The 23,506-nt window shown below is 30.0% G+C and overlaps 1 protein-coding gene across 1 annotated transcript in view; it reads left to right on the top strand.

The window, feature by feature from the left end:
- Positions 1-23,506, top strand: part of ninaC (STKc_myosinIII_N_like and MYSc_Myo21 domain-containing protein ninaC) — a 105,933-nt gene that overhangs the window by 11,708 nt on the left and 70,719 nt on the right. The window contains exons 3-8 of the mRNA XM_075357031.1: positions 731-903; positions 2,486-2,590; positions 5,221-5,330; positions 11,858-11,982; positions 13,009-13,156; positions 20,389-20,479. Of these exons, the coding sequence (XP_075213146.1) occupies positions 731-903; positions 2,486-2,590; positions 5,221-5,330; positions 11,858-11,982; positions 13,009-13,156; positions 20,389-20,479 (752 nt within the window). The remainder of the gene's footprint in view (positions 1-730; positions 904-2,485; positions 2,591-5,220; positions 5,331-11,857; positions 11,983-13,008; positions 13,157-20,388; positions 20,480-23,506) is intronic.

Below are 23,506 nucleotides of genomic sequence, written 5' to 3'. Positions count from 1 at the left end.
TAATTATATAAATAATCGAAACATTACTGTTAATTAGTCGAGGTTCAAAAGCGTAGGTTAAATTAATATCCATAATTATAAACAATAATGCTTATATTATTAATATGTAAAATATGTTATGGTTATGGTTGACCGGCTAATACGTAAGTACCGAAATAATATATTCATGTAAGTACTTGGTTTCATTTGGATGGCAGTTTTAAAACACTGGTAGAAACCATTTTATTACAAACGATATTGAGATACTCAAATATTCATTCAATAAAGTCGAGAGAAGTTACGAAATTCTTAAGAATAGCAGAATATGGTAACCAATATGGCATGGTAAATGTTTTGAGAAAAGTTTATGTTCAGAGAAAAGTGCTGTCTGTCAGTTAGGATTGTTTTTATGTTTACTTATGTGAACGCGTTGAAGCTACTCGAACACATATGCATCTGTAAGCGTAGTATTATTTATAAGTGTATCTTGTATGATGTTTGATCTTTGTCATGAGGTTTTCTTGATAAGCACATTACATATACGCCAATCTCCGTGGGGGAGTAGTAGCTTTTCGGCCTTTTATTCGGAGGTCCCGGGTTCATATCCCTATCAGGCATGCCATATTTCATATGCTACAAAATTTCATGTTCCCATGCAAAAGTTCTGGGCTTATATAGTGAATTAATCGTAAAAAAAAAAAAAAAATTATATCTCTATTTGTAAATTAGAGTAATTTCATAAAATGTCTAGGTGGTAAGCAAGTTGCTGTAAAGATCCAAAAATTGAATTCAGAGACAAAGGATGACGTAGCAGAAGAGTACCGTATTCTTAGTGAACTAAGTTCACACCCCAATTTTCCAGATTTCTATGGTGCTTACAGAAAACCCAGCGGTGGTGATGAAGAGATATGGTTTGTAATGCAGGTAAATAATTTTATTAATTTATTTCAACTTAGAGAGACTGATAATTATATGTGGGGTATACTTCATTAAAAATATCTAAGAAATCAATCTTCCTCGTAATCTTATGTACAAGTATGATTTGGTTGAAATTGATCAGTTTAGCCATGCTTTCAGTTAAGCAGTTATCACACTCTGTCATACTAATCAACAAACTTAATATAAAATCAGCATCGCACTTTTATAATATTATCAATTTATGTACTCAATCAAAAGTTTTGATGTACATTTTCCTTTTACAATGTGCTCTTTTAATATTGAATGTGTAAGAATATGTAGTGTTGTTTTAATTAAGTTCTATTATTTATATTTGCACTGTAAGAGAATTAAGGTCCACGTTTTCCCATGCATCATGACTAAACATACAGTACAACATTCATCATTCTCTCTTGAGTAGGAAATTTAAGATTTTCAACAAAAAAAAATTAACTAAAATTGAACAAATGGATGAAACATTTAGATGAAGAGGTTAGTAACAAATTTACCTGATCTCTTATTAGGCTACATAGGAAAAATTTAGGAAGTGATTAGTGGTAGCGTCTCAGCCTTTCATCTGAAGGTTGTGGGTTTGAATCCCCGTCAATAAGCTTCAAGCTTATTCAAACCCACAACCTCCAGATGAAAGGCTGAGACGCTACCACACTAATCACTTTCTACATGTGGCAATATCACAAGCAAAAAAAAAAAAAGAATTAACATTTTTGTAGCAACCTCTCTCCAAGTTAAGGATTCTGATATGATAAGATAAATTCTGAATCGATCTTACTAAGGATATAGAAGATAGCTAATAGAATCAGATTTGTGCACAAAAACCTTTATGCTCAAGTGTGTAATCTAGACCTATATCTGGCTGCATCTAATTTTAAATTTAAAACTCTATATAAAAGTAAAAACTTTAATGATTAAATGAAAGAGTACAGAATTCCTTTTTTTATGTGTTGTATATAAACTTCATTGTATTTCACTTTTAATAACTAATTGGGAAGCTGAAAATCTGAAGAATTTTGTAACAAAAATGTTGTTTAATTTCCAGCTCTTTATTTCTTTTCATTAGAGCAAATATTCAAGCAAACACTGATAAAATACTTTCCAAATTTTCTGTAAAACTGTTTTCTATTTTTGTGGAAAGTGCTGCAATAAATTTGTTTGTGCATTTTAAGAGATATCCTTTACAAAAAAAATCACTGGCTGAATCAGATGGTGGTTCAAAGCATTGATGATGATGATTTGAAGTGTTTTTCTCATAAATTGCAATACAATTTAAAATCATAAACATTTTGAATAGCTTAATTATTGGAAAGCTATTAAAAACCCTAAAGGAATCATTACCCAATTAGCATAAAATACTATCATTTTTATTCAAAAGTTTATCATAGATAAAATTTACTTTTATTAGATATGAAAACTAGAATGTTGGTTTGTTTGTGTATTGACTCAAGGATTGAATGTATTATTAATCACATACTTTATTTTTAATCATACTTAATAATTTGCATGCTATTTATTTTATTTTTTTATTTATTTAAAATCAATACTTCTATTTCAGCTTTGTGAAGGAGGTCCAGTCACAGATTTTGTGAGAGCCTTGCAGAGAAAGAATAAGAGAATGTCTGAAGAGCACATTGCTTATATCTTGAAAGAAGTTGTTAAAGTATGTTTTTTTTTAGCTTTGGTCTTGTGTATCTAATTTTTTTTTAAGTTTCTTATTTTTCATATTGGTTTCTTCTATATTAACTTATTTTTTGTTGTGGTTATTTGTATTTCAATAGTTGCATTTTTATTATCTTGTTAGTTTGTGAAGGCTTGTAAAGGCATTTTATTTCCTTAATACTAAAACCTGTATTTCCAAATGCTGTACATTAATAATAGTGTACATCAAATAACAATATGAGACAGATGTTTGATATGTGATTTTTGTAAAAGTACATATTTTCATACTTAACATTGTAACATGTAAATGGTCTACATTCAAATGGCAATTTTAAAAAAAATACATCAATATTTATTGTACTTATTACATTATAACTCTTGTTAAGCCATTCTATGATTAAAAATTAACTATTTGATTTCATCGTAAATGAAAAAATTAAAATTATGCTTGATTTTAATTAAAAATGTAATTTTCTTAAACTATTATTAATGAATATTGCAGTACTAAAGTACATGATGCAATAATATGGAGTAGAGAGAATAATTATAATACTTCTAGAAATATAATATTATAAGTTTTACTGTTAATGTAATTTTTATTAAAGTTTTTTTCATGTAATATTATTTTATTCAAGAACTCTTTATTCTACTAATATACAATAGTTTTTTTTATGATTGCTTATAAAACTGCTATATTAGTGAAACCAAAACAACTCGCTACTTTCAAGATCCCCGTGTTTTCTAAGAATGTATTTTATACTGACAGCGATTCAACCTCTGTTTTCCCATTCCTTATTTTTTATAACATGAAATTTTTATCACTTCTGAAGAATCCTGGTCATTCTTTTTAACCCTAGGTTTTTGGGAGTTGGGGGATTTGGCAGAATTTTTACAGCCATGCCCTTACTAATGCTCATTTATTACAGGGAAGTCAAATCTGTTGCAGAGTTAAGACACTTATGAACTTTTTTGAGTTAATTTAATGATTGTTATTTTTGTTAATTATTTGATTGATGATGTCCTGACACAATCGTAGGTTTGTTGATTCAATTAGGCTTGTAACTAAATTATAAAATCAGCATCACACTACTATGAGAATATCAATTTATGTACTCAATCAACAATTTTTATGTACATTTTCCTTTTACAATGTGCTATTTTAATATTGAAAGTGCAAGAATAAGTAGTGTTGTTTTAATTAAGTTCTATTACTCTTATTTGCACTATAAGAGAATTAAAGTCTATACTTTCCCATACATCATGACTAAACATACAGTACGACATTCATTATTCTCTCTTGAGTAGGAAATCTAAAATTTTCCAAAAAAAGGAAACTTTAACCAAAATGATTGTTAAAAATGAACAAATGGGTGAAAGGATTCTGTCCACTTTTTAAATATTACAACTATAAAACAATGTATAAATACTTTTATGTATAAAATATTTTTGCATTTATAACACCATTATGTTGATGAAAAATCTATTTATCAATGCATATAATATATAACAATAATAAATACATGGTTAAAACAAATCAATCTTTCAAACAATATTTCTCTTTATATTTTAAAGCCTTCAACAATAGAAATCCAGAATGTTTAATGTCACAGAACATCTAATTTCTAAAAAGCAATAATAACCAAATAAAAATATTAATAGATTAGAACAAATTGATAACTATTATATTAAGTAACTGTAAAAATAGAATTTAATTAAAAAAATAAAATGACTTAGCATTAAATAGTTTTTGAACTACATCAATTTATTTAGAGATCTATTTCAGTTAATGTTCAGGTTATTTATTAAAGTTTATATTCAAGAGTGTTTATACGTTTAAGAGAAAACGTTTATATGTTAAGTAAGATAAAATCCAAAATGATTTGTCAGCTACATTAATTTTACCTTTCTAATTCTAAGCTGAAAACAAAATTTCACTACATTCAGTCATTAACAGATGTAGAAGTGATCAAATATGACAGTTGTTTAATTTAATTTTTTATGTTAATTATTATTTCTTCTTAAGAAACTCATATTTTTTAGAATACAGATATATATTTTTTAACTTATTTATTTTTAGAACCTTATCTGAATATAACATATTTTTATTTACTATAAAAATAGTAATTTCTTCCTGAAATTTCAGTTTTTCATTGGTTTTTTTTTTATAACCTTTAACATTATTATCTACTATAGTGATTAGTGGTATGTAAGAGACTATATTTGGTTTCAGTAATGTTTTATTATAGACAAGAACACTATGATTTTGTCTTGATATCGATGGTATTCAGAGATCATATTATGTTCCTTAGAATTAATTACGTATTGTTCAGTAAAAATAAATCCTAAAGTCTATGAAGAGTAATTTGTTAACTGGTGTCAACAGGCATGAATAATATTGTAACTCTATTACAGTGGTAAATTGAATATGATAATTGAAATTACTAACACTGATAATATTTATTGAATTCGGTTTATCAGAAACAGTTTCTCTCAATTATAACAAGAATTTTAATGATATTAGTTTGATTTGAATACTATATATTTTTTTTAATGAGGTAGCCAATAATTATTTTATGTGTTTAGAATCAGTGTTTCCATGCTTCTTTAATAGTACCTTGAAAACTATTGCAGGCTGTGGTACATCTTCATGAACATAACATCTTACACAGAGATGTTAAAGGTAGCAATATTTTACTGACTCATAATGGAGAAGTTAGACTTTGCGATTTTGGACTCTCCAGGTCAGTAATTATTTACGATTTTATTTTGGTAACCAACTTTAATAAAATAATATTTAAGAAATCTTTCTCTTGCAGTATTACTAACCTTCCGTTTCACATAATTACATAAATGATGACTATGTATGTGACACCCTTCAAATTTTCGCAATACGATGTAATGGATCATCACAGGTGGTTACAAGTTACCATGTGCTAAACACATGACAGGTCCATGTGCTAAACACATGACATAGACAGGTCCCAACTTGCACTGTAGCGACTCTAGTCACTATCTCAGTGTCATTAGCATTTTAGTTGCGTTAGTGAAAAAAGATGATGTCGTGGTCAAAAACTGAATACTGGGCTGTCTTTTGCCACAATTTTACACATGGGTTAATTGTTGATCAGTGTTAGAGGAAATGACTCCTGTGGTTGGAGGGGATTGTCCTCATTGTAAAACAGTACTTAGGTGGTACTGAGATTTTGAAGGAAGAAATTTTGGCCTTGCGGAAGCACGGCCAAAATGGTTGATCAGATCAACCATCTTCATCTGTGAGTTAGGGAAACATTGGTGCGGTATGAAAAATGCTTGAGATAGACAAGCATGTGATTTACCATCTAATAGAGGTATCCTTGGGTATTAATGCACCAACAATTCAGTGCTGTTCTCTAATATCATCTTCAAGTTAGAGGTTCTTTGTAAGCTTTGGGTGCCCCAAAACATTACCGATGAGCAGATGGTATGTCATGTTTCACGGTGCTGTGAAATGCTGAAATAGTTTGAAAACGACAATTTCTCTTTCTGAACAGTGTAGCGACAGGTGAAAAAACTGTGACATAGATGATGAAACTATTATGTACTATTATGACATCCAACCAAGATTCAGAACAAAGTGTTGGTGCTTCAAAATGAGGAAATCCTAGGCTAGGAAGCCTACCTAGTTGTCAAATCTCAAGAAGCTGCACGCACCCAACTCAAGGATGGACACATGGTTCTGCACCACGATAACTCTCCACTCCAAAGTTTGCTTCAGGTATTTGGCCAGCACTGGAATAAAACTGTTAAAATACCTTCCCCACGCCCTTGCTCCACGTTACTTCATGTTGTTCCCCCAAGTGGAGAATAGAATGAAAGGGAGGTGCATTTTACAAGCAATAATGATCTTCTAAGGGCTTGGGACAATGACTGTGTCCAGATCTCCAATGAAGCATGGCAGGGTTTCTTTGAAGACTGGTTTCAAAGAATGTTGAAATGTATAATGTGTGATGAAAATTATTTAAAAAATTATAGAAAATGAAGTCGTATTGCAAAACTTTTCTAGTGCACTTTGTACATACTATTCTACAAATTACTGCTACATAATTATTTACATCTGACATCAATACCTACTGTTTCATTCTGTTGCTTTATGTTTAATCTTACCTTTTTTTTTTTTTTTATTGAACTTTCTGATAGAATATTTTTTACTATAAAAAAATCTATTTATTAATTAATACATTTTACTGGCATATTTCAACAAAAAAATATTCATACTTGTTTTGAATTAAAATTTTGTAGAACTAAAAATATGATATTAAAAATGTTGGGTATGTTATATGTAGTGCATAACAGGGGTTGAAAGTAGATCAATCATGTTTATTAACACTTAACAGAGCCTTGGTAAGATCTCAGCTGAATTGTAGTACGAGGTTGACCCTTTTTATACAGGGTCATTCACGGGAACCGGATGTTTTTAAAATAATCATAAAAAATTGCATATTTACTTTTAAAAAGTTTTATTGGTACTGAAACACTTGTTAAATCAAAGCATTTGTTACTTACTCATGAACGAAAATTATGTCCGGCAAATTATGTCCATTTTGGGCAATACATTGTTGTAGCCTTTCACGGTAGCTGGCCACAATTCTTCGCAGCATGTCTACATCAATCTGGGTGACGAGATGACGAATTGCGATCTTTAGGTCCTCCAATGTATGCGGTTTATTACCGTAGACATGCGATTTCAGAAACCCCCACAGAAAAAAATCACAACTACTCAAGTCGGAGGACCGAGGGTGCTAAGGAATGTCGCCGAATCTGGAAACGATCCGTCCCGGAAACAAGTTACGGAGAACAGCCATCGGTGCCCTCGTTGTGTGCGCTGTAGCTCCATCCTGCTGGAATAACACATTTTGAAAATCGATTCCCCGGTTTCGTAACTCAGGGATGAAAACGTATTCAACATCGCAATGTAACGATCAGCTGTTACAGTTACGGCAGCGTCATTTTCTTCAAAAAAATATGGTCCAATAACACCGACCTTTGGGCTATGAAGTGGTCTCTCGTGAAGCTGATGTGGGTTTCTTTCTGCCCGTTACCGGCAATTCTGTTTGTTGACGAAGCCATTCAGATGAAAATGGGCTTCGTCACTCATTAACAATAACAAATTTTCATTTTCTTCAAAAATGGTAAGCATTTGTCGACAAAATTGTAATCGCTGCGTGAAATCTTGCTCGTTTAACTGCTGCACGACGGCTATCTTGTAAGGATGGAAATGCAGGTCTGTATGCAGAATTCATCTTACCGTACTTTGCTCATTTTAAGCGCTGCTGAATGCCTCTGAATAGAGCGGCGTGGGCTTCTGACAATGGCTTCCCTTACTCGTTCGATGTTCTCCGGAGTGCTAGCAGTTCGTCGGGGACCCGGTGGTTTTTTCTTTAATATTGAACCACTTGTTCGAAGGTTGTTTACCCATCGCAATATTGTGTTACAAGAAGGGACACTTGCATTACGATGGATATTAAACTGACGGCGGAAATCTCGCTGAACAGCAGTTCCATCTCAACGACTAAAATGCAAATACTATGAACAAAGGAAACGTCAGACACCAGCCACGTTCCCCTCCCACCACGAACTCCCGAGTACAACCCACTTCAAAAACATCCGGTTCCCGTGAATAACCCTGTATTTCTGCCCTTGGGAGCAATAAGTGTTGCCAGGCGCCATCTGACGTTTCCATTGGAAACTAGACATTGTTGAACATAACCTTCTTCAGAACTTTTTGTCATTTGAGTGCGATTTGTGTTGTTTACAGTAATTTGAAAAATTTATCTCGGGCAGAAAATGGGATTAACTCGTGAACATTTCGTGCGATTATTTTTCATAACTTTCGACGTGGATTATTAAGACAATAGTGCATTGATGAACTTAATTCTTTATAAGGCGATAAAGCACCATCCTACAGCACTGTAAAAAAACTGGTACAACGAATTCAATGGTGGCCGACGTTCGTTCCAGGACGAATTCCAAAATCGGTTGTTGTACCAGAAAACATCGATGCTGTGTGTGAACTGATAAAGTAAGATCGTCATGTCACATACCGTGAGATTGAGATATCTTTGGGCATTAGTATGACAAGTATCAATAAGATATTGCATGATCATTTGACCGTAAAAAAGATTTGTTTGCGTTGGATCCCGCATAATTTGACAAACGCTCAAAAGAAGGCTCGTGTCGATTGGTGCAAGGAAATGGTGAAAAAATACGTTCAAAGTGCATCAAAGGCTGTGTATAACATCTACTCAGGTGATGAATCATGGATCTATGCATATGAGCCCGAAACAAAATAGCAATCGACTGTTTGGGTCTTCCAAGACGAGCCAAATCCAACAAAAGTTGTTCGCGGAAGAAGCACATCGAAGCAAATAGTTGCCTGTTCCTTCGGCATTACCGGTCACGTGGCGATAGTGGCGTTAGAGCAACGTAGGACGGTAAATTCTAAATGGTACACGACCATTTGTTTGTCAGAAGTGTTCGGAGAAATTCGGAAAAAGTCGAAGAAGAAGCGAATCATTCTTCATCATGAGAATGCAAGCTCTCACACATCGGCTCAAACAAAGGAATTTTTGACCGGCCAAAACATCGAATTGATTGGTCATCCGCCGTACAGCCCTGATTTGGCACCCAATGACTTTTTTTATTCCCGCACATCAAAAAAAAAATTTACGTGGTCAACGATTTTCGACACCCGAAGAAGCGGTTGTTGCATTCAAAACGCGTGTTTTGGAGTTACCTCAATCAGAGTGGAAAAACTGCCTGAAAAGTGGTTCAAACGCATGCAAAAGTGTAATTGATCTTCATGGAGAATATTTCGAAAAACAATAAAATCAATTTCGATCATAAATATTAGTTTTTTCATTATTAGGACTGTAATATAAATAGCAACCCTCGTAGTACAATTGAAGAATTTTACAGTCAGAATAATATCTGTTAAAAGGAAGTTAGATCCCATTTGTAACCATTTTCTTAACTATTTGCGGCTGATGAATTCCGGTCCAACCCTGTCAGTGAAAGCATTTCATTATGGTTTTAATGAGTTTCTTTCTGGTAATGGTATTGCAGTGTTAAAATAAAATAATAAAACAGATCTGTAGAGCCCATTATGAAGAGTTATACAGAATAATATAAACTATAGTGTTTTACAATATTTTAACAAATAAAACCGTTGTTATAAATTTTCTTCTAGAATGATAAAAAACTAAAACCTATAATTGATTTGTTTTACACATTTTTAATCATATCACCACTGTAACGTTTATGTGAGCAGGCTTTGTAGATTTTTAAGGGTTGCATAATTTATTGATTATCATTTTATTTAATTCAAAGTAATACTTATGTTTAAAGTAGTTTGTATTTTAACTACTCTGCTTTGGAATAAGACAACATAATCTACCATTTTTTTTTTATAGATACAAGTAGATACATTTTAAAGTTACAGGTGGCTGCGGCCCATATTAATAAAAACCTAATAATAATAAATTCCTAAAAATAAACATTCTGAACTAAGTACCATTAGATAAAAATTAAAAAATTATAGAAGACAAGGATTTACTGTATGAAGTACAGATTCCCAGGTCCTGTACAAGTACCATGGAAGTACTTGTACAGGATCTCAACCTGAATTCTCCTATGCACATAGGATCAGAATTTTAATTTAATACACATTTTTAAGGATTTACTGTATGAAGTACAGATTCCCAGGTCCTGTACAAGTACCATGGAAGTACTTGTACAGGATCTCAACCTGAATTCTCCTATGCACATAGGATCAGAATTTTAATTTAATACACATTTTTACTTAGTCATTTATTTTACAATCTTAATATCGAAAGAAAATTACTATTTTGATTCCTCTTTTTTTGTTTATTGTGGTTATAACCTTTGAAATACTTCAAAAAGGTTAACTATTCTTATTGAACATTATAATTAAATTAAAAGATGGAAATATCAGTCTCAATTGTGTATGTTGCAAAGAATAAGAGTAAAAATAATAATTAACAATTTTTTTTCTGTCATTACCATCATTACAGATGGTAAAAATATATTCTCTTAAACAGATAATGACAATATATTAATAGTATGTGGCTCAAAGACATGTAAAAAATTATCCTACTGTCAGTGTGGTATAGGATATACCATACTGTCAGGATGATACTTGCATAGTTTTAGTATAAAAATTCTCTATGCTAATATTATAGATTGTCTCAAGTAACAATTGTAAATATTCTAAATGTTAAAAGGCAGACAACACTAAAACTGAATTATGTCTACCAGACTCATGAGTTTTTTACTACACTTCAAAGAAAACTATTACATGACAATAGGGACTTGTTCTGCATGATATTAGATTTAACCAAAATACTGCCACAGCCAACATGCTAACCAATATTTTATTTATGTAAAAAGTTTTAATAACATAATCGTAATTATTTGTATTTATATTCATAATAATTCAACATTCATAATTCATAATTCAACATAATCGTATTTATTTTACTTTATATTGAGTTGATATATCTTGAATACTGCCAATCAAACGCTCCCTTGTCTTAACAACATATCAAATATATTTCATGTTTTGACATAATTAATTATTCTTTATTAATAATTTACATTTTTAGTCTTTTAGGAATTCTTCTTTGGTAGTTTTATTCCTCTAAGACTTGAATTAGCATTTTACAGAAATATTTAGATATTTTATTCTTCTTTCAAATGATTGTCCTATTATGTTAGTTACAGTAATTTGTCTGAAATTATTTGATTTCAATACTTTCTTGAAACTTATTATTTTTATTCAGTTTTCAAAAGACATTACATTTAGATTACCAGCAGTAGAAATGACATACAAATTGAATGATTAATTTAGAAATCTTTTAAGGAATAACCACTTTCTTTAAAGGTGTAAGCTGATTAAAGCATATAAGTTTGACACTAGTATAATCTTAAATTACAAATTTAAATTTCAAGATTATTTTAAATACTTTAAGATTATTAAAAGTAAGTTTATCTTACTTTATATATTATTAATTTGTAACTTATGTTAAAAACTGTCTGGAATGGGATAAAACAAATTAAATAAACTTCTTACTTCTAAGTGTTAAAAAGAGAAACTTTTTCTCTTTTTTCAAATTCTTTTTTCCATTTACCTTCTAGGATTTAACTGTAAATCATTTTTATTTTTAATCTTAATAACAAATTAGGGTTTGAAGTGTCATTTTATCAATTTCAGAGTTCAGAATGAAGAGGGTAAAAGATCTACATTTATTGGTTCACCTTCCTGGATGGCTCCAGAAATTGTCCAAGCAGCTCGTTCAGATTGTGCATATGATAATCGAGCCGATGTGTGGGCTCTAGGTAAATAATTACATCATCTAATATATCTTAATACATTGGCAAAAGCTCTTATATATTTTATTTTTGCTGATAATTTGTGTACTTCTTACAGTAAGGTGATAGTTTGTAGAATACTAGTATTTTTCAAATTTATACATTTTCAAAAAATGTTATTTTTATGTTCTGTAATATAATTCTATTTTGTTCCCATACCTATCTGCTGTAAAATATAATATTCTTCTCATAAGTTTAGTTTTTACATATTAAAATTAGACCTTAACTGTCATAAAAACCTTTAGACAAAATCTTTAATTACTTTAATAAAGAGACTCAATTGGTAAAAATAAAAACAATAATTAAATAATAATGCATGTAATCAGTTTTCTAATTATTCAAACAGATTATTTTTAAATAATATTTTTTGTTATCTTTCATCTTCTTTAATTTTGGCCAAGGTATCTCAATAAGAACATCAGATTTAATAATAAATACTTTGAATAAATATTTTACTTTCATGAAATTTCATATAGTTTTACATCATTACAAAGGAAATAAATATGTATGACTTAGTATTTGTCATATGTCCCCCTGTATGGCTTGCTCTATATCTAGTTACTTTATTGATGAAATTCATGATGACCTCTTCATCATGAATCATTTAATTGTATTTATTATTAAATTATATAATCTTCACTTGGACAACTGAAAATGAAATACAATTATAACTAGAATGCTATATATTATAATAAATGGTTTAGTGAAGAAAGTGGTTATTATTATAATTTTTTATTTGTATGATTAAAGTTACTTCTAAAGAAACATAAGGTTACATTACATTTTGTTCAGCAATGTTTTATAACTAGAGATATTAACTTAATAAAATGAAAATAATTAACAAGTTACTTTTTCATAAATAAAATGGTGATTTATTTATTAATTTTTAATCATAATATAAAGTATTTAAATCTAAATTCAAATATTATCCATTATCAAAATATTGATCATATTTGTTTTTTTACTTTAATTTTTTTTTTCTATTTCTAATAGGCATTACAGCTATAGAGCTTGGGGATGGAGTTGCTCCTTTTGAAAAAATTAACCCTACAAGAGCACTTTTTCAAATATTAAGAAATCCTCCTCCTACCCTTTATCGTCCAGCAAACTGGTCTCAGCTTTACAATGACTTTATTAATGAGTAAGTAGATGAATTTTGATTTTTAATTGTTAAGTTTTGTATAATCTTAATTAGTCTGATTTTTTATTTGATCTATTCTGACTGTGACTTATTGTAAAATGTAGCTGTGAATAACTAGGAAAAGTAAAATAATAAAACATGGGATAAAAATTAAAAAACATGACTGCTGACAAATACTGCTCTTTATATAGGATAATTGAAGAGCGTGCAAGTGACAATTTTGTAAAATATATTTTTTTCTGTTTTTTTTAAAAATCTATTTAAACAAACAAATAAATATATATATATAGCCTATGGTATGGGACACTCCCGGTAACGTAAGAATTCCAACACGCCGTCATATATCTAAATCGGTTCAGCCGTTGAGCTTTTACGGTGAAAAAAGTACACACACACACATATATATATATATAAACAGTAACAATTACTCCTTTTTGGGTAGTCGTATAAAAAACTAGTTCCATGAATACTTATCGGTTACACCGGACCCCTACTGAAAGGTTATGTAAACCTTTTGCAAGCAACTCGACATGATAAAACGTATATACGTATAACTTATTGTATACAATTTTAATTTTTAACGTTAAACAGACGAGGTCAGTGAGTGAAGGTTATGGTTGATTAGATTATTTTGACTCCGTGTAATGACGAATCGCGCATATATATCAACATAACCTCGTCTACGTTAAATAACGTAGTTTTTCTCTTCAGTTATTTGACTATTTGATACAGCTCTCCAAGATTTCCTATCTAGTGTTAGTCGTTTCATTTCGGTATACCCCCTACATTCTACATCCCTAACAATTTGTTTTACATATTCCAAACGTTGCCTGCCTGCACAATTTTTTTCCTTCTACCTGTCCCTCCAATATAAAGCGACTATTCCAGGACGCCTTAATATGTGGCATCACATAAGAAGTCTGTCTCTTTTTTTTACTATATTTTTCCAAATCATTCTTTCTTCATCGATTTGCCGCAACACCTCTTCATTTGTCACTTTATCCATCCAACTGATTTTTAACATTCTACTATAGCACCACATTTTAAAAGCTTCTAATCTTTTCTTCTCAGGTACTCCGATCGTCCAAGTTTCACTTCCGTATAAAGCTACGCTCCAAATATATACTTTCAAAAATCTTTTCCTGGCGCATAGATTTATTTTTGATGTAAACAAATTATATTTCTTACTGCAGGTTCGTTTCGCCTGTGCTATTCGGCATTTTATATCACTCCTGCTTCGTCCATCTTTAGTAACGTAGACGTAGTTAACGTTAAATATAACGTTAACTGGATTTCAGTAGGGGGTCCTACATAACTGATATGTACCCATGAATAAAATTGAACTAGCAATGATAAATTTGAAAAAATGTAACTGATGAATGAGTTTGAATAACTCGCATCTCAACGCTTCATTCAGAACGATTCGGAACCTCGTATCTCATACGTGAGATGTGTGTTGTCAATAAAATAAAGGGATTATGAAGTTAATATTTAGCAGTAAAGAATACGCTTACATGATCGAACATACTGCAACAAAAATCATAAGAATTTTTCTTAAATGTTTATAAACAATAAATAACAACAGTAATAAAGAAAAGCTCGTATGTGCTTATGTATGCACGTAAGAAGTTATACTTCTTTGGCGTGAATAAAAAATATTTTTACTCATTCAAACAACTGAATTGAATCAAACGATCGATAGACGACATTTAATACCATGAATAAAAGTTTGAATAAATAACATTTAAATTAAATAATATTTATTTTACACAGTTTTTTATAGTTTAAATAGTACTGAATTATTCATTGTCATAAAAAACAAAGTTCATCGAATATATTTCAATTAATTTAGTTTTATTAATTCTTCGGATGACAATTTAATAGGCACAAGGGTTTTCAGCGGCGTATGATATGAAAAATATGATACAAATAGTTTTATCTTATAATAGTGTATTTTATCAAAAATTTTGTTTTTTGTAAATTTAAAATTATTTACTCAAAATTAAGAGTTTATCTGAAGTGTGGTGCTATTTTATTTTCTGTGTCATTAAAAAGTATTACTTACATACATATAACTTCAATCTTGATACACAATTTTCACAAAAAAAAAATAAAATAAATAAATGTGCACTGCAATATAAATAAAGTTTTATCAATATGAACAACAATATTCACAGTTTAAAATATCCGTCTTCAGAAATCCGTGTATATAAAAACATATTTATTACAACTCGATATCTGTAATGAAAATACACCCTGATCAATTTCTCCTAATGCGCCAAGAGAAGTATAACTTATAATAATTATAAAATAAACTAATAAATTTTACTACTGTAACTCATTCATTCAATATCATAGCAGATCTTAAAACACAACTATTTTAGATACAAATAAATTGATACTTAAAATACTATCGATTATCCATTTAGAATCATATATATAATTTTTTTTTTTGGTAAACAAACATATATACATATTTATATAGCCTATGACAGTCTATAATGTAAGAATTCCAACACGCAGTCAAACATCTAAATTGGTTTGGCCGTTGAGCTGCTACAATGGAACAAACATACATACATCACCCTAAAAAATTACACTCCTTTTTTGGGCAGTCGTGTAATAAATAGCCAGGCAGTTATATTATAACACTAATGGCACCTCAATACTATCCTTGGTCACAATTTTGTTGGTGGATTTTAATTAAAATCACTCCTAACAATGCCTGGTTATAATAAGCACAAGTATATTCATTACTTCAACAAGGTATGCAGCTTTCTGGGGGCTGAAATCAAGAAATCTTTCAAAATTTCATGTAAATTAAGCAGACAACTGAAAATGGTTAAAGTTGAAGATGATTATTTTATAATTAATATAAGTTTGCTTGTGATTGCACGTTCAAAAAGGTTCATAATGAATAATTGAGAATATTTAAAATAAAAATAATTCATATTCATCAGATTATTTATACTCTTGCATTTTTTATGCTGGTGTTTTATGTTATTTTCATCATTTTTATAATTTTGGATTCATTTTATTCTGGATAAAAATTGAGGAAAATGTATCTTAAATATAATTTAAAAATCTAAAACTGATTTTCATGAATTCATTATTAAACTTTTTTGTCTCAGTTCAGTTTAAGTGATTACATGCTGATAATAATGGTTAAAGCTGAGACAATAAAAACTCTTTGAAAATTATCATTAGACGTATAATTTTCTTACTCCATTTCTTTTACATTTTATTTGTTTTAAAATAATGTTGACATAATTTAGCGATTAACTACATAAGCTTCTTCTGTTGTTGAATATTATTTTTAATTTTAACATACTTTTTGTTTATTAATCATTATTCATTAAAATTTTCTTGGGAAGATCCTTAAAAATAAAAAAAATATTTGAGGATTTAACTACACCTAATGAGGTGTGAATAAAATATGAGGCGTTAAAGTATTTGATAGGAGTAAAATGCTTTGCTTCCCCATAAATGAAACCTAATTCTAATTCCATCTGCAATTTTAATTACCACACATGTCAGCGATCAATATAAAAAGAATATTTTTGAGACAAATCAAATCAGTTGTTTGTAAAACAATTTTTTTCTTTATTTCTTATTTTTCAATTATGCGTGGGTAGCCTTAATTTGTGAGTATCACTGTTTTTATTGTTGTATTGTGTCATATTTATTGTAGAAGGAATTTCTAAACTTTTTAGCAATTATTATAGCATAGCCAGATGTGTTAACCATTGTATCAACTATTTGTGTCTTTCCTACTGAATTGTGTTAAGGGTCTTAATGTAGGTGTAAGATTTATTGTTATTAAATATATTTTTTTATTATAAATTGTACTGCATCTGGCTTTTCAAGGTCAGCAACTTAGACAATTATTCATAGCTTGTAACTACAAAATTAGACAAAAGAAGAAAATTTTAAAACAATTTGACCTACTGTAGAAATTTCTATTTTTATGTCATTATTGACCGGATTATCTAAAAACTTTTGTTGTGAAGTTATTAAAAAATTATACTAGAAAAAAATAAATTGTACCTACTGTTATAAATGTAAGTACAATAGATATCCATTCAATAGAAGCTAAATTTACAACTGCTAGTTTCAACAACAAGTTATTACAACCCCCTTAATTTAGTAAGAATAAGTGATTTCATTCACACTCATCCTCTGAAGTATTATCTAAACGGTAGTTACCGGAGGCTAAACAGGAAAAAAGAAAGAAAGGTAAAACAAACAAGTATCCTTCACTTATTAACATTTATTTGCAGGTACTTCAAAATAGTATCATAACATATTTACATTGCCTTCCATTATCCTAAAATGGTCCCTTCCTTCAGTTGAATACTGTCTTCTCCTAACCAGTTTACTTTTACTATATTCTACATTCAGTATTTTTTAAGATCAACATTAATTCAGTTTTACAATTAGGATTTCAGATTTTAAGTATATGTTTTCTTATGTTGCCTGACATATAGTGAGCAGTTTTTAAATGTGGCCAAACGTGGGATAAGGGACCTTATCTTCACCTGGGTCATATTTGAGTTATTAAAATCTCTGGAAAGAATACAAAATTCTAAACAATTTTATATAATATTTGTTGAGAAGTTCAAAAAATTGTTAAAGTAAACCAATTGAATTTACAATTACAAAAAGTGTGTTTTCAGAAAAAGCTTGCTAAAATTTTGCAGTATTCAGAGGGGTATAAAATAAAAACATTATTCACCATCAGGAACATAAGCAACTGCAATCATTTGAATGAAAATTTTGTACTGATCTCAGATGTTATCAAAATTTACTTGCGGTTCATACATTTGAAGCTGCAAAAAATATTTTGTTGTAGGCATATTACAACAAAAACTGCTTGCGGTTGTAATAAATAATAGTAATAGTCTTTAATTTAGAGATTGAATTTATGTTAAACTAGTATTTACAACCTGAGTGCTAATACTTTAAACAATTGATTTTTAAGAAAAAGATTATTTTTACAAATTAATATTAACAATTATTTTTTTGCATTGTTAGCACTTTTGAGGTGGGGATGCAGAAGTTGTATCTTCTTCTTGTATCTGAATTTCAGCAGTTGCAATTGATGGTTCTGTGGTTTCAACAAGAGGTGGAGACACAGGCTCAGTCCATAATTTATCTCTAAAATCTTCATCTCAATACAACTTTTATCAAAAAGATACTTTTTTCTTTTGTAAGAAAATCCTGTTGATGAAACGACTCCAGGGAAGTTCACTTGAGGCTCAGTCTCAGTTGTCACAATTTGTTATACAGGAGAAGATTCTACTAACTTCTTTATAGAAACTACTCCATTGTTTTCATAAGAAAAACAGAAATAGAGAGATATTTTTTATAATTTTTCACTCTTTCTTTCTAAAGTATGTAAGCCAGTCATAAACTCTAACAAAATTAACTTCACTTTCATTTCCTGTGATTACAGGTTGGTTTAAACCTGATGGGATAGAATTTGATACAATTTCTGCTAGGTGTGCCAGTGAAATGGCTTTTCCTTTATGAAATTTCTGTTTCACCAGGCCAAATGCCCAATCACAAGAAACTTCTGTTTGTGTAGCCTACAGGCAAAAATAACATAATGGTTTCATTTAAATTATTAATTACTCTCCAAACTAAATATGATGTCGGAACGTTATTTTTATTATGAGTCATATAATTGTCAGCATTTATATAGAGATGTTTCTCCCAAGACAATGATGCTCTAAATACTGATGCAGACAGATTACCACAGTGTTTGAACCTTTGGAAGTGTTAACTGCCTCAGGAATTAAAAAATTATGTTGTATTTTTTTAGTATCATTCATGATTCCAAACAATCAAATTTTATAGTGTCCAGGTTGAAGGGAATCATGGAGTCTATGAACTTGTAGTGCATACCGTCATATAAATTGGGTATAACCTTTCTGTCATTATCTTTCTTGATTAGTAATTCCATACTTTAACCATGGGTTTAACTCAAAGTAGTTTTAATGACTGATTTATAAAGTATCCTTTCAACAAATACAATATCAATGTGGTCCTGGAATTTATTTAGTAGGCTTCTTTCTTAACTTCAATGTGATCACTAAGTTTACCAAATAAAATCATGCTTTTCCAACAAAATTCACATAGGTCAGTTTGTGGACACCTTATTACAATGTCAGGACAGAAATTCCTCCATCTATCTAAAAATGAAGTGTATCCTCCACTCTGCTCACTTGCCTGCTGACAAATATTTTTGTACTTCTTGTAAATTGCAGATTTAAAAAAAAAATAGAAATAAATTAAAATAAAACACCTATTCTTAAAAAGGGTATTTTATTCAAAGCAGCTAAAAGGAACCTTCTCTTCATCTATGTAAATCAAATGAGTGAAGTTAACGTCCCTTTTGTGTCTGGTGTAAGGGTTCACAAAAGTAACATTTTACACTATCTAACACTGTAATACATTGAATAATTTAGATTATAGTTATTTAGAATGATTATAGGTAGCGATTTCTGCAATAACCTAAAAACTGCATTTTTTTATCTGAATCACTAAAGACAGCTGTATTGAGAATCTGCCTGGTGAAGAAAAGGTCCCTTTTCCTGCATTTGGTCATATATATTTATCTTTATATTTTAGTTAAACATTTCATTTCATTATCAAGTTTTTTTAATGTTATTTTTTAGTATAGTTATTTCACATTGTTTACATTACTGTATATTCATTGCAAATATCAATTTGTCTGATAAATTATTAAATTATATTATCTGTTGTCCTGGCTATTAGTATGTCCTGTATTGCCATCTTTTGGCCACTAATGAGGCAGCTGCTCAGTGAGATGATGACTGTTTGTAGCACTTTTTGGGAACAGTGTTTTCATTCCAGGGGTTGCACAAAAAGCCAAATTAATGGCTATCTATTGGATAAAAAAAATTTATTCTAGTTAACAAAATTAAAAAAAAAAAGCTTTCCTTACTATTTTATTTTAAATCTCTGCTGCAAGGAATTATTCCTGCAACTATAGATGGATCTTTCCTTGGGGAACTTAATTTTAGTTTTATTCTTATTAATATCTACTATATTAAGAAGTTTTCAAAGTTCTTCTTCCTAATTTTTTACCGCTTCCTAATGGTTTTTTTTTATTAAGAGCAGAATGTTGCGATTTAATTCCAGCTACTATCAATTCAATAGTATAATTTTCTAATCATGATAATGAATAATTTGTAAATTTTTTTCAGATGTTTAGAAAAAAATCCTGAACATCGTCCATGTATGGTTGAAATGCTGGAGCATCCATTTCTTACTCAGTTACCAGAAAATGATTTCCATGTAAGATATTAAACACTCTATTAACTTACATTTTTATAAAAAAATATTTTTAGCATATTTTTACTGTAAAATGTTGAAAAGTTTATGAATAATCCAATATAACATTGTGTCTTTTACATGGAGTTCTTGACTGTAAAACTTTACTGGTGTACTTGGCTTACTAAATAAAAACATTATTAAAGTCTGGTAGTTTTCTTTTATGTATTTTATACTGACTTTTTACTAATAATAATAATAATGTTCTTGGAAAATATTACACTTTCACTGACAAAAAATTGCCTACAGATACTACTTGGCTAAAAATTACTTTAAACAGCTAGAAACAAAGTGACTAACTTGTTGGGAAAGAAGTAAATTTTAATTATTATTTAAAGGTATACTATGTAAGAAAGTGAAAGTGACAATCAGAAATACTTTGCGAATAAATTGTTTGCACTTTGGTGTTTATATTATACTTAATTACTAATGTACCTAAAAAGAGAGAAGCTATCACTTATAGGATACATTCATTGAAGAAGACTACTTCATGAGGAAAACTACTTCATGCTTTACATTCTCTACTATCCAATTAAATATTCATTAATTTAAATATTAATATTATTTAAATGAAATATTAGTATTTGATATTAAATTGTTAATTTAAAATAAATTGAATAATAATTTGTGAGCATAAATATTTTTGAAGTGGACTGAGATTTCTATTAAAAAATGTTTTCAGTTCACCCGTTTCTGAGTTTTTTTTTTTTTTTTTAATTTTTCAGATGCATTTTAAAAAAAATGTTTAGGAAAATCCAAATAGAATCAGTTTTTAGAGATTGTTTAGAATTTGAAGTATTATTCATTAGAGTGTTTTAGATGGATCTGTTAAATTTCAAATTACTATGAATTAATTAATGACTTAATGAATTAATTAATGAAATAATTAATTAATTAAATTAATTATTGAATTAATTTCAAATTACTTTGAAGATATATGTATAAACTCTTGCTTCCAGAAAAATGGGACATAATTTGTTGACTTCATTATGAAATCAATATTATATATTAAACTGACATCATGATGAATAAATACCATGTTACATATTTTTTTATTAATATGGTAAATAAAGGGCTCAGTGCTGCTAAATTCCTTTTTGATATAAAAGCCTATAATAATTTGACAACTTTTGCCCTCTACTAAATAAAAAATAAAAAAATAAATCCTCATCATAATTTAATTTTAAACCATAATTTATAGTACTTAAATCATAATGAAGCATTGCATCCCTCATTTTTTATCTATCTTTATATAAAATATACTTTCATAAAAAAAAAAATATAAAAAAATACGTAATAGTGTTAATATACAAAAATTCATAATTTGTGGTTCAGTATATCCATTAAAATAAAACCCTATGATGAATATGCTTCATAATTTGAAACATCTGATTATGGATTTATGAGTTATAATCTCTCAAATTAAGGTTTTAAGAATCATACCTCTAAAAAATAATTTTTTCTTATTTATAAAAAACTTCTGTAATAAAATATCTAGCTTATTGAATGAAAACCACAGTTATAACTAAATTGTTATGTAATTTTCATGAAAATATGATAGCCCATTTTTTAGATATTATTAAAGTTTCCTCCTCTATGAATCATGAGACCTTGCCGTTGGTGAGGGGGCTTGAGTGCTCAGGGATACAGAGTAGCTGGACCGAAGGTGCAACCATATCGGAGAGGTATCTGTTGAGAGCCAGACTAAGGAATGGTTCCTGAAAGAGGGCAGCAGCTCTTTCAGTAGTTGTTAGGGGCGTGAGTCACAATGACTTAAACGGCCGTATCAACATCACTCAGTCCTCTGAGTACTGCGCAGCTGAAAGCAATGGAAAACTACAGCTGCTTTTTTTCCAAGAAAATGTGGCTCTCTGCATTTTCACATAGCAATAATGGAGGCGCCTTCCTTGGTAAAATATTCCGGAGGTAAAATAGTCCCCCGTTCGGATCTCCGGGTGGGGACTACTAAGGAAGGGGTCACCAGAAAATTAAAAAATAACATTCTACGAGTCGGAGCGTGGAATGTTAGAAGCTTAAAAAAGGTTGGTAGGCTAGAAAATTTAAAAAGGGAAATGGATAGGGTGAATGTGGATATAATAGGAATTAGTGAGGTTCGGTGGGAAGAGGAAGGCGACTTTTGGTCAGGTGATTTTAGAGTAATTAACTCAGCGTCAAATAATGGGCAGGCAGGAGTAGGTTTCGTGATGAACAAGAAGATAGGGAGGAGAGTGGAGTATTTCAAAACGCATAGCGATAGAATCATTGTAATAAGGATAAAATCAAAACCTAAACCGACAACGATTGTTAACGTTTATATGCCTACAAGCGCCCATGATGATGATGAGGTAGAGTGTGTATACGAAGAGATTGATGAAGCAATTAAACACGTAAAAGGAGATGAAAATTTAATAATAGTTGGAGATTGGAATGCAAGCATTGGAAAAGGCAAGGAAGGAAATATAGTGGGTGAATACGGGCTGGGCAGAAGGAATGAAAGAGGGGACCGACTTATAGAGTTTTGCACGAAGTATAATTTAGTAATTGCCAACACCCAATTTAAAAATCATAATAGAAGAATATACACTTGGAAAAAGCCAGGCGATACTGCAAGGTATCAGATAGATTATATCATGGTTAAGCAAAGATTTAGAAATCAACTCGTTGACTGCAAAACTTACCCTGGAGCAGACATTGATAGCGACCATAATTTGGTGATAATGAAATGTAGATTGGGGTTTAAAAACCTGAAGAAAAGTTGTCAGATGAATCGGTGGAATTTAGAGAAGCTTGAGGAAGAGGAGGTAAAGAAGATTTTTGAGGAGGACATCGCAAGAGGTCTGAGTAAAAAAGATAAGGTAGAAAATGTAGAAGAAGAATGGGAGAATGTTAAAAAGGAAATTCTTAAATCAGCAGAAGCAAACTTAGGCGGAATAAAGAGAACTGGTAGAAAACCTTGGGTTTCAGACGATATATTGCAGCTGATGGATGAAC

Source organism: Lycorma delicatula, chromosome 2 (genome assembly GCF_047948215.1).
Source record: "Lycorma delicatula isolate Av1 chromosome 2, ASM4794821v1, whole genome shotgun sequence".
NCBI lineage: Eukaryota > Metazoa > Arthropoda > Insecta > Hemiptera > Fulgoridae > Lycorma > Lycorma delicatula.
The sequence above is the reverse complement of the archived record's forward strand: the minus strand, read 5'-3'. Positions and strand labels throughout refer to the sequence as shown.